At 41.8% G+C, this 16,326-nt stretch overlaps 1 protein-coding gene across 1 annotated transcript; it reads left to right on the top strand.

Annotated features, from left to right (window-relative positions):
• Nucleotides 1-1,513: 1,513 nt before the first annotated feature.
• On the top strand, nt 1,514-14,702 carry MINAR2 (membrane integral NOTCH2 associated receptor 2). Its single transcript, XM_027671013.1, is given in 6 exon segments — nt 1,514-1,924; nt 4,801-4,866; nt 5,153-5,326; nt 5,329-5,526; nt 13,458-13,703; nt 14,523-14,702. Coding segments are annotated over 6 exon segments (1,275 nt in total).
• Nucleotides 14,703-16,326: the final 1,624 nt, after the last annotated feature.

The following is a 16,326-nucleotide window of genomic DNA, read 5'->3' as shown; positions in this document are numbered from 1 at the left end:
GAAATTACAGAACCACTTGCCATGGTGCCCAAGGTGTCATTCCAAACAGTGTCATTTCTGCCAGACTGCAGCATAATTCCTGCCCGTGGGAAAGGGGATCTCCAGGGAATCCTTTGAACTACACATTAGGGAGTCTTGAGTTACTTTCCTGGTGCTGCAATAGTCGATAAAAAAGACTAAGATCCCTGAGCACCTGGACAAGCACGGACTTAGGAGAGAGTCAGCATGGCTTCAGTTGTGTCCTGAGCAAAGAGGGTCTGGTAGACACAAGTCTCTGACAAAGTTCATTACAGAATATTCAAGAAGCTGCATTCACACAGAACTACAGGAGCAACCTCTGTGGTTTGAAAGCTGGCTAAAGGATTGGAAGCAAACTGGTCGTCTTTTAGGATGGAGAGATGTAACGGGTTTGTTACTGTCTCTGAGAGGGAAATGGAACTAGGATAGATCACCCGATGTATATTTTACCAATAAGATATTCCATACTATGTTATGTCAGCTCAGACATAAAAGACGGGAAGGAAGAAAGGGCTCTCTTCTTTTCCAGGTAGCTGAGCGGAGCGGTCGGGCAGTTCCTTCGGGGGAGAAGAGCGTTGGTTGTGGGGAAGTATCTTTATTTTTGGTTCTTCTCGAATTGCCCTGGAATCCTAGAGGTCATAGTGAATTGGCCTGAAGGTGGAAACTTCAGTTTGGCCAATGAGGAAGAAGAAGAAGAAGTGGATCGGGCTGAGGAAGCTCCACCATACAATCAGTTACTCGAAGAAGAAACACGTTATGCCCTCTTCACTGATGGTTCTTGTCGTATTGTAGGGAAAAACTGGAAGTGGAAAGCGGCTGTCTGGAGTCCCACCCGGCAAGTGGCGGAAGCTACTGAAGGAGGTGAATTGAGTCAGTTGTGGAACTCAAAGCCATTCAGTTGGCCCTGGATATTGCTGAACGGGAGAAATGGCCAAGGCTTCACCTCTACACCATCTCGTGGATGATAGCCAATGCTCTGCGGGAGTGGCTGGATCGGTGGAAGAAGATCAATTGGAAGCATAGAGAAAAACCTATCTGGGCTGCTGATTTATGGCAAGACATTGCCGCTTGAATTGAGAAGCTGACTGTGAGAGTCCGCCATGTAGATGCCCATGTACCCAAAAATCAAGTTAATGAGGAACATCTCAACAACAAACAAGCAGACTGAGCTGCACAAGTCAAGGTGTCGCAAGTAGATCTAGACTGGCAGCTAAGGGAGAGTTGTTCTTAGCTCTGTGGGCACATGATGTTTCAGGCCATTAGGGCAGAGATGCCACCTACAGATGGGCGCGAGACCAAGGGGTGGATCTAACCATGGACACTATTTCCCAGGTCATCCATGATTGTGAGACCTGCGCTGCCATTAAAAAAGCAAAAAGAGTGAAGCCCCTGTGGTATGGTGAACACTGGGATAAGTTATAGATACGGGGAGTCTTGGCATGTTGATTACATCACACTGCCACAGACCCGCCAAGGTAAATGCTATGTGCTCACCATGGTGGAAGCAACCACTGGATGGTTGGAGAGTTATCCGGTGCCTCATGCAACTGCCCAAAATACCATTTTGGGTCTTGAAAAGCAAGTACTGTGGCGACACGGGACCCCAGAGCGAATTGAGTCAGACAATGGGGCTCAGTTCAAAAAGAGTTTAGTTACTACTTGGGCAAGGGAACATGGCATTGAGTGGGTGTATCACATCCCATATCATGCACCAGCCACTGGAAAAGTTGACCGGTGTAGCAGATTGCTGAAAACTACTCTGAAGGCAATGGGTGGGGGAACTTTCAAGAATTGGGATCAGCACCTAGAAAAGGCTATGTGGCTAGTCAACACTAGAGGCTCCGTCAATCGAGCTGGCCCTGCTCAAACAGAGTCCCCTCACACTGTGGATGGAGACAAAGTCCCAGTAATTCACTCGAGAGGTATGTTAGGTAAAGCAGTTTGGGTTAACCCTCCCTTGAGCAAAGGCAAACCGATTCATGAGATTGTCTTTGCTCAAGGACCCAGATACACCCACCTGGTGGATAATGAGAGAAGATGGGGAAACCCAGTGTGTGCCTCAAGGAGATTTAACCTTGGGGAAAAAGTAATTCGTATTCTGACTTGTATGTTGCAGGGAAAGTTACCAGACGAGGAAGACCCGAACTAAGCTGATGCTGGTGCTCAACGATGAGACAACCTTAGAAGACGAGGCCTGCATAAGCGTGGGATATAGGTGACTATGGGATATGAGTGTGACATAAAATAGTGTGGAATAAGGGGTGGAGATTGTAATGGGTTTGTTACCCTCTCTGAGAGGGAAACGGAACTAGGATAGATCACCCGATGTATATTTTACCAATAAGATATTCCATACTATGTTACATCAGCTCAGATATAAAAGATGGGAAGGAAGTAAGGGCTCTCTTCTCTTCCAGGTAGCTGAGTGGAGCAGTCGGGCAGTTCCTTTGGGGGAGAAGAGCGTTGATTGTGGGGAAGTATCTTTATTTTTAATTCTGTTTATATACTGTTTATAACATCTTCCCTCTTTGTGTAAATATAAACGCCCTTTCTTAGTAGCTTCAATTCTGTAGGGGTTTTTTCCCCTTCTTTTCCCCACTTACCCCCTCACCTTCCCCCTGGAGGGACTGGGCGCAGGCCCAGTAGATACCTGGTGTTCAGCCAAAGTAAACAATAACAAGAGAAGTCAGCAGTATAATTCCCCAAGGAATAATGCAGGGTTTAGGTTTTTTGACATTTTCATCCATGGCTTGAGAAAGAGAGAGAAAACTGAGTTCTCCAGCTCTTCAGGTGACATTAAGCTCTTCTGGTTAACTGACTGCTGCTTCACTTGGGAAGAAACTCACAGAAGTGAGCAGTTAGACAAGACATTGACGGATAAATTTTGATGTAGGAAAATGTCAAGTATTACAGCTAGGGAAAATAGCCTAAACTATTCCTACAAGATACTGAACTTGCAACTGGCAGTCATAGAGGTGGAGAAAAATTGTGGTATCATTTGTTACTGTGGTCTGAAGTTATTAGCTCTATGAGAATACCAGGGAAAAAAGCACCAAAAACTGTTGCATGTTGTAAGAAGACATAATTTTTCCCATTTTTGTAACTGTTTTGGAACAACTTGAGCATTGCATTCATTTATGGTTGCTGTGTTCTCATGAACAATGTAGTGGAATTACAGCATAACACATTGAAAATGGAATGAGCAAGGGAATAGACTAGGTGGCTTACCAGATGAGACTGAAAAAGCTGATACTTCAGACTGGAAAGGAAGAGACTAAGATAAACATAGTCGAGGTTTAAAAAATTCTGAAGGTAATGGGTAATCTGCATGGAGAGCTCTTCTTCAAATCCTGCAGTACTGCAAAGAGGGCATCCTCACTATGACTAGTATGTAAATTAGTTTAAAAGATGTAAAAGCACTTTAAGCAGATGGTCATGAGGTTCTGAAGCTTGCCTCTAGAGGAGGTAGTATTAGAAGATTTGAAAAGCAATTTATGGACCAAGAGTTTATAAATAGATAATAAAAGGCCTGGGGAGAGACACTTTAGCACAAAAAAATGGTGTGGCTTCTGAGGAGTAAGAGGAGAATGAACTGCAGAAAGTAGCCAGGTGTACACTGTCTCCCTAAACATCATCGGTTCTTTCCCTTTCAAACACTATGATAGATCCTGGGGAGGAGGGGTCTGACCTAATAAGGTGTTTTTTATCTTCTCGTGTCATGTCTAATCAAGCAAAGTAGTGTTGGTATGTAAATTCAGACAGTCGCAGACCTACCTTATATGCTACAGTAGCACAGAAAAATCTTGTGTTTAGAGAGATTCTGGAAAGCCTATCTATGTTAAAGAAAGGAGTCATGGTTGTATATATACCCACCTATTTTACAACACAAATTATTACTGTCTGGACAGGGAAAAAGTGAGAACTACATGTCATGGCAAGTCTAAAACAGCAGCTTCATGGTAATCCCCTAGAGTACACTGGCAAGGTGTATTAGTGTTTTGGGGTTCATTACACTGGGAGACATAGATGAAAATGTAGCAGCAGGTTCCCCAGAAGCATGCACATCCACTTAGAAACACACTCAGTACTGTCTCTTTTGTGGCTGCTCACAGGTACTTACTTGAGCATCTACTTGAAAGGTGCCAGAATTATAATTTTAAGTGGATATGCCGTAAAATAATCTCCAATAAGTACATGCAAGGAAAAACCATGAGTTTTTGAAGTAGATAAGAATTTTAACATATATATATATATATATATATATATCAAAGTATTCATTTATTACATTAGGATTTTAAAAATATTTTCTTATTTTTATTTTCTTTTTATATCCCAGCAATTTTCTGTGCAGAAAATAGATTTGTTTGATTCTCTGGTCCAAGTAACAGACTAAAAGTTTTGTGATGCCCCAATTCTCAGCACAAGTTTGATCCAAAACATCCTCTATCCTCTGCAGCAGTGTCATCAAAAATGAAAAGTATCCTAGAGAAACACAAAGGTCTCAAGAAAAGGTTAAAATAAAAAGGAGAAGGCTACTTTTTCTAGTTGTACATAGTAGCCATAATGAGAAGGGGAATTTCATTAGCTGAAAGTCAAAAGGACTTAAGACTCATAAAATGATGATGAAAATATCAAATCTCAGAATAAAATAATAGAAGTGAAGGGGCTGAGGCTACACCATTTAAGTCAGTAACAGTTTTTTCCAGTCACTTGAACAGGAGTAGAATCAATTCCCTGAAAACTTCTGTTATCAATTACTTGAAACAATCTAATATTTCCCAGGGTCAAGAAGAATTTGCTGTGAAAGAAATCCCTGAACTTAAAAAAGTGCACATTATAGCTGTTGTGGTAAATGGTACCAACCCATGCAGCACAAGGGAGCCTCTTGGTACTGCCACAGAAAAGGAAGACTTGCTTTGGACTGGGAGCTGCTTTTAATTTTCTGGGGGGGAAAAAAAAGCTTACTTTGAAGTATTGTAGGCTTGGCATTTTTGGCAGATCACTTGAGGAAGTGCTGGTATGCATTTAAGTGTCCTATGCATCTCCTCACTGGTACTCTGTTAGTTTTAATGAACACATATGTATCTATCAAAAAAAACCCCTGAACCTGAAAGCTTAAGCTAGGCACTTAAAGAAACTTGTCCTGTCTGCTCTGCCACTTCTAAACAATCTTTTATCATTGGTAGATGATATAAGTGAGCCTGACACCAAACAGGGGTCAGATACAGTTTCAGGAAACTGTCGTATCCTTCTTCACGTCATTAATAATAGAAAGAGCATGCACAGCCAGGAAGCAGAAGCTGGGGTGAGGCTGTTTTCGTTGTTACTATACAGCACAGAAACATGGACCTCTCTGTTTTGCCAAACAACAACCATCCTGATAAATTCCTGCAACTGGAGGTGAAGTCTTTAGAGAAAAGCTCTACCTGTCTGCAAGCCAACTGGGCAAAATTGCCAGATGCAGCTCTACCTGGAGTGCAGCGGTGGCACAACAGAATCTATTTACAGGTAAGGTCTAAAAGAGGCTGCCATTTTTCCTGATTTTTCTACCTTGTTTTAGGGATCAGGACACAAATGTTGTGAGTTTGAGACATCAGCTGTTGTTTCAGCTTCCTGCATCTCTTAATCTGCATCACTATTATCCCTGTAAGTTTTCCCATTGACTGCAGTGGGGATCAGGGTCCATGAGAAGAGTTACTCTCTTCAGGAGGGGAACCACTGACTTCATTTCAGTACATTAGGCTTTCTACTACTCTATAACATTTTTATAGAATTTCCCAAAAAGTCTACTGAAGTCAAATACCAATTAATTGTACTAAAAGAGTGCATGGAATGCGCTCTCTGAAGAAGCAAGAAAAAAAACAGACTTCAAATTGAAAGTCAGGTCATATCCTTATCCCTCCAACTGGATGAAAAGGCACATTACAGAGAGCATTAGAGATTCTTGCTCCAAATTTATATATGTTCACCATAGCCTCCTTTTTATTTTGCCTTGTTTTTCTCATTATGCTTTGACCTTCCCCTTATACTGAAAGACAGCTGTTGAAAGTGTGAAACACACTGACTGCATTAATCTATGTTATTATATAGAGGTAGCAGCAATTTCTTGGTAAAAATGTAAATGTGCATTGCCTAGCAGAGGCCCTGGAGCTGGCAGAGGAGAAGTTCATGTCTGGATCAGCAGCACTACAGCTGCATCAGCTCACACCCCTCTGGGCCCCACTCGCTGCTCCACAGAGCTCCTTTCCTGCTGCTCGGGGAGCCCCATGCCTTTCCCCACCCCTAGCATGAGCAAAAGCTCCAAGGTCTGTTTCTTGTCAAGAGATGGAGACATACATAAGTGGTTGGGGGTGGGGGGGTGGAGAAGGGTCTGCATCCTGAGGATGCTTAGGGTGGCGGTCAAATTCCCCAGGGGAATGAGGAGTAGGAGCGAAAAAACCGTGAACCAGGGGGAAGGGATGAGAAAGATGCTTAAAGTCTCCCACAGCTACTTCCTGTTGCACTTCTCCCCTCTTAGACGTTTCTCCCCATCAGCTCCGCAAACTCCTTTGCTCCCTCTCGGAGTCCGTTCTAGTCCTCCTTGCAAAAGTCCTCCCGCTCCTGCCGCCCGCTTTACTTTCCCTAGCTTCTTCCCCACCCCAGACACCCTTCCCTCTGCCTACTCCAGTGCCTCCAGCCATCTCTGCTCGTGTTGTATAATCTTTGTTGGCGACTCCCCAGGGAGAGGCGGGGCGGGGGAACACACGGTCGCCCGTAGTCTCCCATGCAAACAGCCCCAACCGAGGGACGGAGCCTGAAGGATTCCAAACAATAGGGTATGGTGCAATGCTGGCCACACTCCCCCCCCTCCTCACCCCCCTTTCCCTCCAAGCCCCTCTCTTGTGCAGGATAGAGGCAGCCACACACAGAGCCTCCTCCGCAGCAGGGATCCTTCTTCCCATTGTTGTCAAACAGAACGCACTGTCACCGAGCCAAGGGCTGCAGAGCTGCGGGAGGACTAAAAATGTGTGGGGAGCCCTGTGCTTTTTGACTTGTGCTCTGCTCTTTGCCACCAGCGAGAAGGTTTTCCTGGAACTCTGTTCCCAGCCCCGGGATGGCTGTTTCAAAGGAAATGTCTGTACTCACCATGCCTCCAGAAACGGAGTTTGCAATGTGGTATGTTTTATGAATGTTAAACCTAGGACACAACCTATACTTTTTTTAAGTGTAGTCACTAGTGAATTCAAGGTGCTTAGATAAAAATCATTGTGCCTTATTCTTTCTGCCTTAAGGGCTTGCCTCCTTTCCCCCCTTTTGCTGACAATCAAATAAAGGGAAAAGTACTGATGAGTTCCAGACCCTAGAATAAACACGATGGCACAGTGGAGAACTAACGGCACAGGAATAACATATTTTGCTTTAAGATGAGAGAGCAATGAGGTTAAGGGTTAGTTAATTCAGAAACGGAAAAAGGGGAGGGGGGTGGAGGAGGGAGAATTAATTTCAGAACATATGTGCATGATCTAAAGATTCCCAAAGTCATTAAACCTTGAGAGTAGCCCAAATTCTTCCTTCAAAAGCTAATTTTCTTTTAAGAAACTAATGCTACTCAGGACTCCCTGTGCAAAGTGACTTCTCAGTGGTGTGTTTGTCCTCTTCCAGACCTTTATTATGAGATCCCTTAAATTCAAATGCACTTAAGTGCCTATGTATTCTCTTCACCTATAAGTTTTAAAATTTGTTTCTATTATAAAAAGTATTTTGATGTAAAGACAAAAAGCTGCTGCTTTTTCTCTGCACTTTCCTCTTTGATATCAGGCAAATTAAACAGCTTCCCTGCTTAGTATGTATTTTCATAGACTACTTTGACTAAACCAAACCATGAAGAAATCCAGGAATCTTGGCCCTTCCTTGTGAAAAGCAGCATAAAAAGCACAGACTTACTCTTGCAAATGGATGGCTGCTGACCACATTCTGATCACCCTGAAAATTTGCAGTCTCAGTGGACTCTCTGCTCCATTATATGTTTTAATGCACAGTGTACACCAGATAATCCCCTATATCTGTTTCTGATAGCCAGGTTGCATGTGTACCCTTTAGTCAACCTAACCTGGTAATTTTCTGCAATTCTCAGACTTCTCTTTCTTGCTTGTATTTCCCTTTTTCCCCTATTTTTGGAAAACAGCACAGAGCACTTAGTCTTTGAGCAGCATGCTACTTCTTGGCACGGTGCTCTTTTGGCCTGCAGGTATTACATCTCACTTAATGCCTGTGTCCTGCCTTTGCTTGTATCTCACTGTACCAGCACAAGAGACTTTTTTTTTTATCCATAAGTTAGGGGTTTTTTTTTATCTATAGGTTAGAGTCACTTCTTTGTCCTCTGGCTCATGTGTGCGTTATGTATTTCCACTCTCTCCCTTATTCTTCCCCAGACATCTGCAACTGGCCACTATCAGAGCCAGCTGCAAGGTTGGCAGGAGCTTTGGTCTGAGACTGTACAAAAGTTTTTATGTAATGCACTCACAACCCTGCAGAACTCCATTACCAGCGACAGATAAAACACATTTTTTAAAGGAAACAATTCATTATAAGGATAGAAGCGGTCCCAATGGTGCACAATTAAAATAGTCCATATGAATGCCTACTTTTCTCTAAATATCCCTGTCACACTGGCTTAAGTGGTTACAATCATCTACTGATCTCTTTCCTATTCATGTCAGGTGACTTCCCAGGTTGCTTTGTAGTACATGAGGCTGCCTTAATAACTCTGACAAACAATCCAGATCCCTTCATTTCCTTCTATGGGAAAACTTTCATTCCTAGAATCATAGAATTATAGAATGGTTTGACTTGGAAGGGACCTTAAAGATCATCTAGTTCCAACCCCCCTGCCATGGGCAGGGACATCTTCCACTAAAACAGGTGGCTTCAAAGCCTCATCCAGCCCGGCCTTGAACACTTCCAGGGATGAGGCATCCACAGCTTCTCTGGGCAACCTGTGCCAGTGTCTCATCATCCTCAGAGGGAAGAATTTCTTCCTCATATCTAATCTAAACCTGTCCTCTTTCAGCTTAAAGCCATTTCCCCTTGTCCTATCATTGTAAAAAGTCTCTCTCCAGCTTTCTTGTCAGCCCCCTGTAGGTACTGGAAGGCTGCTACATGATCTCCCTGTAGCCTTCTCTTCTTCATGCTGAACAACCCCAGCTCTCTCAACCTGTTTTCATAGGAGAAGTGCTCCAGCCCTCTGATCATCTTCACAGCCCTCCTCTGGACTGCATTCTCATGAATCCTTATGTGAACTCACTGCCTTACTGTCTTTCATATCTCCTTACCTACACCTGGTTACTCCTTGCCTACCCAATCACTTTTCCATAGCATCCTCTATGAGATCAGATTTGTTGAAGACATTCCAAAGTGCTAATAATTATTCATCATAATAGGTAAGCTTTTTTTATGGTCCAGATGTCTAGCAACACCTATGCAGTTGTTACAACTATCACAGGGATGCTTGGTTACACCCTAGAAACTTTTTGTCTTTCAGATCTTTTTCTGCCTTCAAAGTAGGTCTTTAAAGCAGAAAAATGCCCTTCCAAGTGCTAGGAGATTCCTCCAGGATGTGTTACAAGTCTTTTGCACAACAGAGGGTTATAGTATTTAACAAATTGCTATCAAATATAATAATCACCCTGCAACCCACCTTCACTAGGATTGAGGAGGCTGTTACAAAACAAATATTGCAATATCTAGTGGCAATAAGTTTCTTTAGCCTCCCTAGGTTAAAACTTCTAGGTATAGCTGCCCATCAACAGCATTTCTCTCTTTCATTGAGCATCTTTCCCAATATCAGCTGGAGACCAGGGCTGGCCACCAAACAAGAGGAACTGATTCTCTTTGGTGGGCAAGGAAAGAAAAATTTGAATTCCAGGAAGTAAATTTCCTTTATTTTTTGAGTGTCTCTTTGTTCTCTTCTTTCAGGTAGGTAGGCCTGAAACCAAGGCCTAGCCTTCACTGTTGATGTCCTGGTTTTGGTGGGTGATGTCTCATATCACAGGCTGAAGAAAGAGTGGTTAGGTTCTTAGGTTGTTTCAATGCTAACAACAACAGCAGAGGGAATGAGAGGATAAAGTCAAGAAAAAAACAAGATTAAAATATTTCCTAGTAACAAAGGTTACATTAAAATTTTAATTATATGTATTGTAAAGCATCTACATGCTTAATTCACATTATGAAATAATCAGCAAGAAAAAAATGCGGAGCAAGCACATGTCGGTTCAGTAATCAACTAACACTGACTCTCTATTGATCTTTGGGCTTTTTACAGAATCCTAGTTTTGTACATGCCAGCTCTCTGAGTCTGTCAAAAAGGGACAAACTGTTCTCAGTGAAACACAAGTTATAAACCATAATAGCTTTCTTGCTCATGAGCTATATGTAGATCAAACACAGTTATGTGTTTGCAGAGGGGAGCATTTTTCATCTTGTTAAATGTGTATTTTGTCAACTCATTTAATCTATAGTTTCTCAGTGTTCTTCCTAGTTAGTGCTTGAATATTTGCTGTTGCCTCCTTCCATTCAGTAAATAACAACATAAATTGCCTCTGATTTGTTCTGTTCCACCCTAATTCATACTGACTTCTTAGAGTCAGTGTATATTATATGAACTCTGTAACAAATACCTAAATTTACAATACTTTCTTTGAACATTTGCTTCATGAATCAGAATCAAAACATAGAAGTCTGTGACAATGGTTGGGACATGTTTTATATCTTAGCAGAAAATAAAAAGGAGTTTTTGCAAGAATCAAGACTAGCAAGCATGTTTTTATTATCTAATCTTATGTTTCTCTGCTTCTATACATGCATATGTTTAATGCAATCTTCTTCATAATTTTCTGTATGGTTTCTTAGACCTAAAAGTTTTTTTTATGTCCTTCAGGTTTCTGTCCTTTCTTTTCCCTAACCAGTCTCTAGGACATATTTACTGCATAAGTTTTACAACCAAGCATCTGCCTGTACTCTAATGTATTCTCCTGATTAGCCTGTCACTTTAATGTCTGTTCTCTAAAACTTCTGCAAACTATATCCTATCCTAAATTCCAGTCCAGTTCCCATGGTAAAACCCTGTTCCCTGTCCCAGTCTATTTCCTCTCTACCTCTGCTCCAAACTACCACATTCTTCTATTCTCATGCCTATGCAAAGAAAGGTACTCCAAACAGAAGGGGCAAAAAGTTTTGCCACAAAGCCCTCTCTTTATGAAAAAAATTTGCATCATGCCATCTCTTCCAAGTTTGGAAGAGAATTTTATTTAAAACAGCTTTAGAAATTACTGTCAAGTCACATTCTTTTCACAATATTTTAGCCTAGGGAGACTAAACATCCCCTGGTGACACAGTTCGCGTTCTTCGACAAAATGTTCTCCAAGTTCAACTATCTAGCAAGCCTGAGGGAAGAATCATTAAGGTCAATGACAAATTTTAAATAAGAAATAAAATAAATAAAATAAAATGCAGTCAGAAAGAAAAGGCAGTTAAAAAACACCAGCTCAGCTTGAAATCTGGCCAGTACAGCCCAGAGGGCTTCAGTGCCAGCTGTAACTGCAATGCAAAGAGCAGTATTGTCAAGGGATATGTGGAGGCTAAGGAACAACATGTGGAAATTATGAACTAACAGAGGGACAGGAGGTCACTGAGGATCCACCCGCCTACTAATGGCAATTATTGATGGGAAGCAAGCTTAGTCACTTCTGCAGGATTTAGTGATATGAATGCCAGCATGATGCTTCCTCCCGGGGTTTCTTAGAAAAAGTCTGTTGTTTTGTTTTCTCCACCTTCACTTTCTGAAGGAAACCATTCCTCACAGATCCTTCTTCACCTGCCTGCCCCAGACACCCCAGATGTGTCTATGGATGTACAGACACTGCAGTCATTAAGTAGATGATGACATGCAGTGGCTCACTTCCACTGAAAGTGGACTCACCAGCGCAAAAGGGGGCACAAAATTACTCAAGCAGAAGAAGCCAGCAGTTTGCTATCATCTCAGGGACCTGCACTGACTGATGTGGGATCCGAGTAGCTTCCAGAGCCAGTGTGCAGGAGGTCAGATTCCCTGGGCTCCCACCAGAGAGGTGGAAGGAGAAGCAGGACATGCCTCTAGCCCTTTTGTGGCTGGAGTCAAGCCTGTTGTACTTTCACAGCTGGAGATCTCCATAAAAGTGAAATACTCTGGGAAAGACATCCTTCCATGGAAGTAAGTTTCTCAGGACCCAGCTTCCTCATTGGTTGTTTATTATGTGCACTTACCTCATCTGAGTCTTGCAGCAGGCGTTGCCCAGACCTTTGTGATTTCTGAGAGTGGGAGAGGGCTGGGGACTGCCCCCTGCTCAGTACCCCTGACACAGGGCCACTGGGTCAGGCCAAGGCTCCCCTTGTCTCAACATGGAGTTTGTAAGGACAAAGGTGCTGATGCAGAAGTAGCGTCGCTAACGAGGAAGGGTGAATTTGCACTGTGGAGATTCTGTAGAAGCAGCCCCGAGAGATGGGAGGGGTGTTAGTGTAGGGCAAGGGCTCTGCCAGGAGCAGGTCTCTCAGGAAGCTGATGCATGATGGAACCCCAGATCAGTGACAGGTTAATTCAAAGTCTCGTGGACAGAAGGTTGTGGTGAACCAAAATGTTGAACAGTCTGAGCTGGAGGGTCTGATTGCATTCCTCTATGCAATTACAGATTGAAAAATATGGTAGCTACTATTTTACTGACCCATAAAGATGTTCTTAATGCTGTTTTAAGAAGCAGCTTGCAAGTTCTCAAAAAATGTGATCCCACCAGAGTTGTTCATCCTGCTCCCTTGTCACCCACATGTTCTAAAAGGTCTGATTTAACAACTTTTTGTGGCTGGGAGGCTGCTCAGATATTTAATTACCTGTGAGTTCTGACAGTGCCCGAAAAAAGGACTTTCAGTTGAATAAGAAGCCTCTGACATCCTAATACAGGTCTAGCATTCAACAGTGTGAACAGAACTGTGAATCACACCTCTGCTGCCAGAGGTGCAATGCCATTCGAGGCTGTCATTTATACGCTGCTACCCCCGTGTTTCATTCTGCTTTGTCCTTGCAGCTCTGCTTCTGCATCATACACCCATGGCTTTCATCAGAACTACGTCTTGTACTGTAGTGCTCCACAGCACTGTTTTGCTAAATCAGAAGCTTTCTTTCAGCAGGCATTATGTCAGTTCACATTTGCAAAAGAACTTAATGTTGTACCCACCTGCGTTCCCCAGAAGGAAAAAATCTGCACGAAGTGAACAGTTGGTCTCCTTTACTGCACTATATATGTTTGCCAGAATGAGCAAAATTGTTGCATGTGTAATTTTAAAAAGGATTCTGCTGTATTATAAATGCTAATTCTGCAAGGGGGGCTGCATTGTAGATAAAGGCAGCTTCTGATCTAACTTGTGCCTTACAGAGAGAAAAAAGAACTGTCACTGAGCTGCCAGGCTTAGACTTGAACAGGGTCAGCCAAGAAATGATAGACAAAGCCCTGGGGAAACACATTACACCCATCACCCTGAAATCCACCATCAAAAGAAACCCGTTGTATAGTGATATCCAGGTGGATGACGACTGGGAGGAGAAGAAAAAGACCCCTTCCTGGACCGTGCAGGACTATGACAGACACTCGCTGCACTCTAACTTGGCCAGCCACATAAAGGTAATGCACTGCTGAGCTGAGCTGGAGCAAGGTGAATTGCTGTGGGCTGTGTCGTGCATGCATGAACCACTGTGAGGCCTGTTCAGCCCACTTGGTCCTTTTGGTGGAATTCCAGAAGTAAATATGGAGGTATTTTTTTGGTACAGACATGACACCAACGTGAGTCTGATCAGGAAAGGAAGTCTGCGCATCTGGTGAGACTCCAGGAATTTCAGCTCTGCAGAACACGATCTCTGACTTAAAGAAAGTCTTAAACCACAACACTATGCAACTCAGCTTCCCTGTTTATATAGGGAAGAGCTATAAATACAGTGCTTAAATACTATACAGTCACTTTAATAACTGTTCGTAGCAAAATTCTGTTATCAAATTACATACATTTTCTGAGCCTCATCCACACTATGCAGGATCCTTCCTGCCTGTGGGTTGGCACAAATCACTTTTAGGATTACTTTTGTAAGCTTTTTTTTCTGCTGTTCCACTTTTGGGAAAGAGAGTGAGATCTGTGTTTATACAACGACATCTCTTCCTGAGAAGACAACGTGGTCTGTTCTAGGTTTTTTGATCACATTTCAATAGCTGGTGTCCTACATTTGGTTCCTGGCTGAGAAGTGTGGTTTTAATTTTCCCCAGTGGAACATTTGCAGCATCTGGCAAGTAGCACAACCTACGTTCAAGTGAAAGTGTCTTACATATGTGCTGTGATGTCTTAAATTCATTAATCAGTATGTGATGATAGCCAAAATACTTCTGGGTATGTTCTAATGACTTTATGTGCAACAGAGAGAAACTGAGTTTATTTTCTGATTTTTCTTCTAGGAAAATCCTAATGATCTACAGTTCTGGATGGGGGATATTTATACTCCTGGGTATGATACCTTGTTAAAAAAGAAAGAGAGAGAAAAAAAGCATTTGAAATATTGCCGAATCATCCTGCTCATGGTACTCGCTGTTTGCATCCTAATTACCATAGTCACACTCAGTGTTTTACTTACTTAGTACAGCCAAATGATCCTGATGGGGATTTTTTTTCCAATAAATATTTTTATTAAAGTATTCCCCTACCCTGTTTTATTTGAATTCCTTTTTTTATTTTGGTCACAAATGCAATTTGTTTGACAACACTACTTTAGAAAATTCCTATGCAGCATAAGGAATTGATCCTGAAAAGAGACAAATACTCTGAACATGGCTGAATGTCTCCTTACAGGTATAATTTAAATAGAAAACTATAAATATTCTACTTTTGTTAGTGCTTTCTTTGGACAAGTCATTTAGATCATTATGTGTGGTATGTTACATATTCTATGTACAGACAACTAGCTGACTATTTGTTCTATTAAACACCCTCTTCATCTTTTTATTATACCTATTTTTAGAATATAGAAAAGTAGTATAAAGAATCATTTAAGATATCACATAGAATTATAAAACAAAAACTAACATCCTACTTAGTGACTGAATGCATTATTGCAATGATGCAGCACTTAGTAGAAAGGTAGCATAAATGTTTTCTTACACTTTTTCAGAGAAGAAAAACAAAAAATAGATCACTGAGTTTCTATGAAAAGAATTCCCTGAAACCTGAGACAGAGTTTCTGCATCCCTGTGACCTTTTTTCTATGTGTAGCATCTCTGCTATTCCAAAAGATGGAGTGACAACATTTTTTTACTGTAACATCAAAAACTGGAAGAACATTGGTGAAGTACTAGACTATAAACTTGAATTACAATACACTTTAAAAATATTAAAGTTATAGAGCCAGGCTGTGAAAAGCTATGTTTGTAAATAAAAGAAACAAAGTTAAATGTTAAGGGCACACAGACAATTAAGTTCATACACATCAGAATAATTCAGGATTATGAAAACATGAGATAAAATGACAAAATAAAAAGTGAGTGAACAAGGAGATAAGAACTTCAAATAATTATTTCCTTTCTGAAAAATACTCTGGGTGCTGCAAACCCTTTATACCTCTGTATTTGGTATCTAAGAAGCTATGAAGGGATTTCCCTTACTCGCACAAGAGAATCTCACAGATGCACGGAAGCTGGGGTTATACCAGTTCTACTTGTTGTCCCACAAAAAAACCCACTCTGGATTAGGCCAGGAATAGGACTAAGATAAAGGGTTTGTACTGTCCCCTCTGAATTCTAGAATGTGCCCTCCTTATAGCAGGTTTACAGTGCTTTAACTCATGTCAAGATGGATTTGTCTTCAGATAAGTGAATTCAATTCCTTCCTTCTCATCTGCTCCATGTTTGAATTCCTGTTTGTGCTGTAACTACTTGGACCCTAATCTAGCTTGTACCACAACTGGTTTATCTGGTTATCACAAAGATTCATGATAAAAAAGCTTACTGCTTTAATCTGGTGAGCAGCCAACAGCAAAAGAGTAGCAGCATTTAAATGCACATGCATAAAATTAGTATCCCTGCTAGAAAATTGGACATTGGTGTAAATATACGGGGGAACTCAATCTCCTGCCTTGCTGCAGTTTCAGTGTAGCTGGAGGTTCTTGTCTGAAAGATCAGGCCTATACAGCTTATGAAAGTAAGAACTTGGGAGTATTTTACAAGACTAATCGCTGACATTATGAAGTAACTACTTGCATTAAACCAA

This window comes from Neopelma chrysocephalum, unplaced genomic scaffold (assembly GCF_003984885.1).
Source record: "Neopelma chrysocephalum unplaced genomic scaffold, ASM398488v2 Primary Assembly neopelma1_97017, whole genome shotgun sequence".
Lineage (NCBI taxonomy): Eukaryota > Metazoa > Chordata > Aves > Passeriformes > Pipridae > Neopelma > Neopelma chrysocephalum.
Note: the sequence above shows the minus strand (reverse complement) of the source record. Positions and strands in the feature narration are given on the sequence as shown.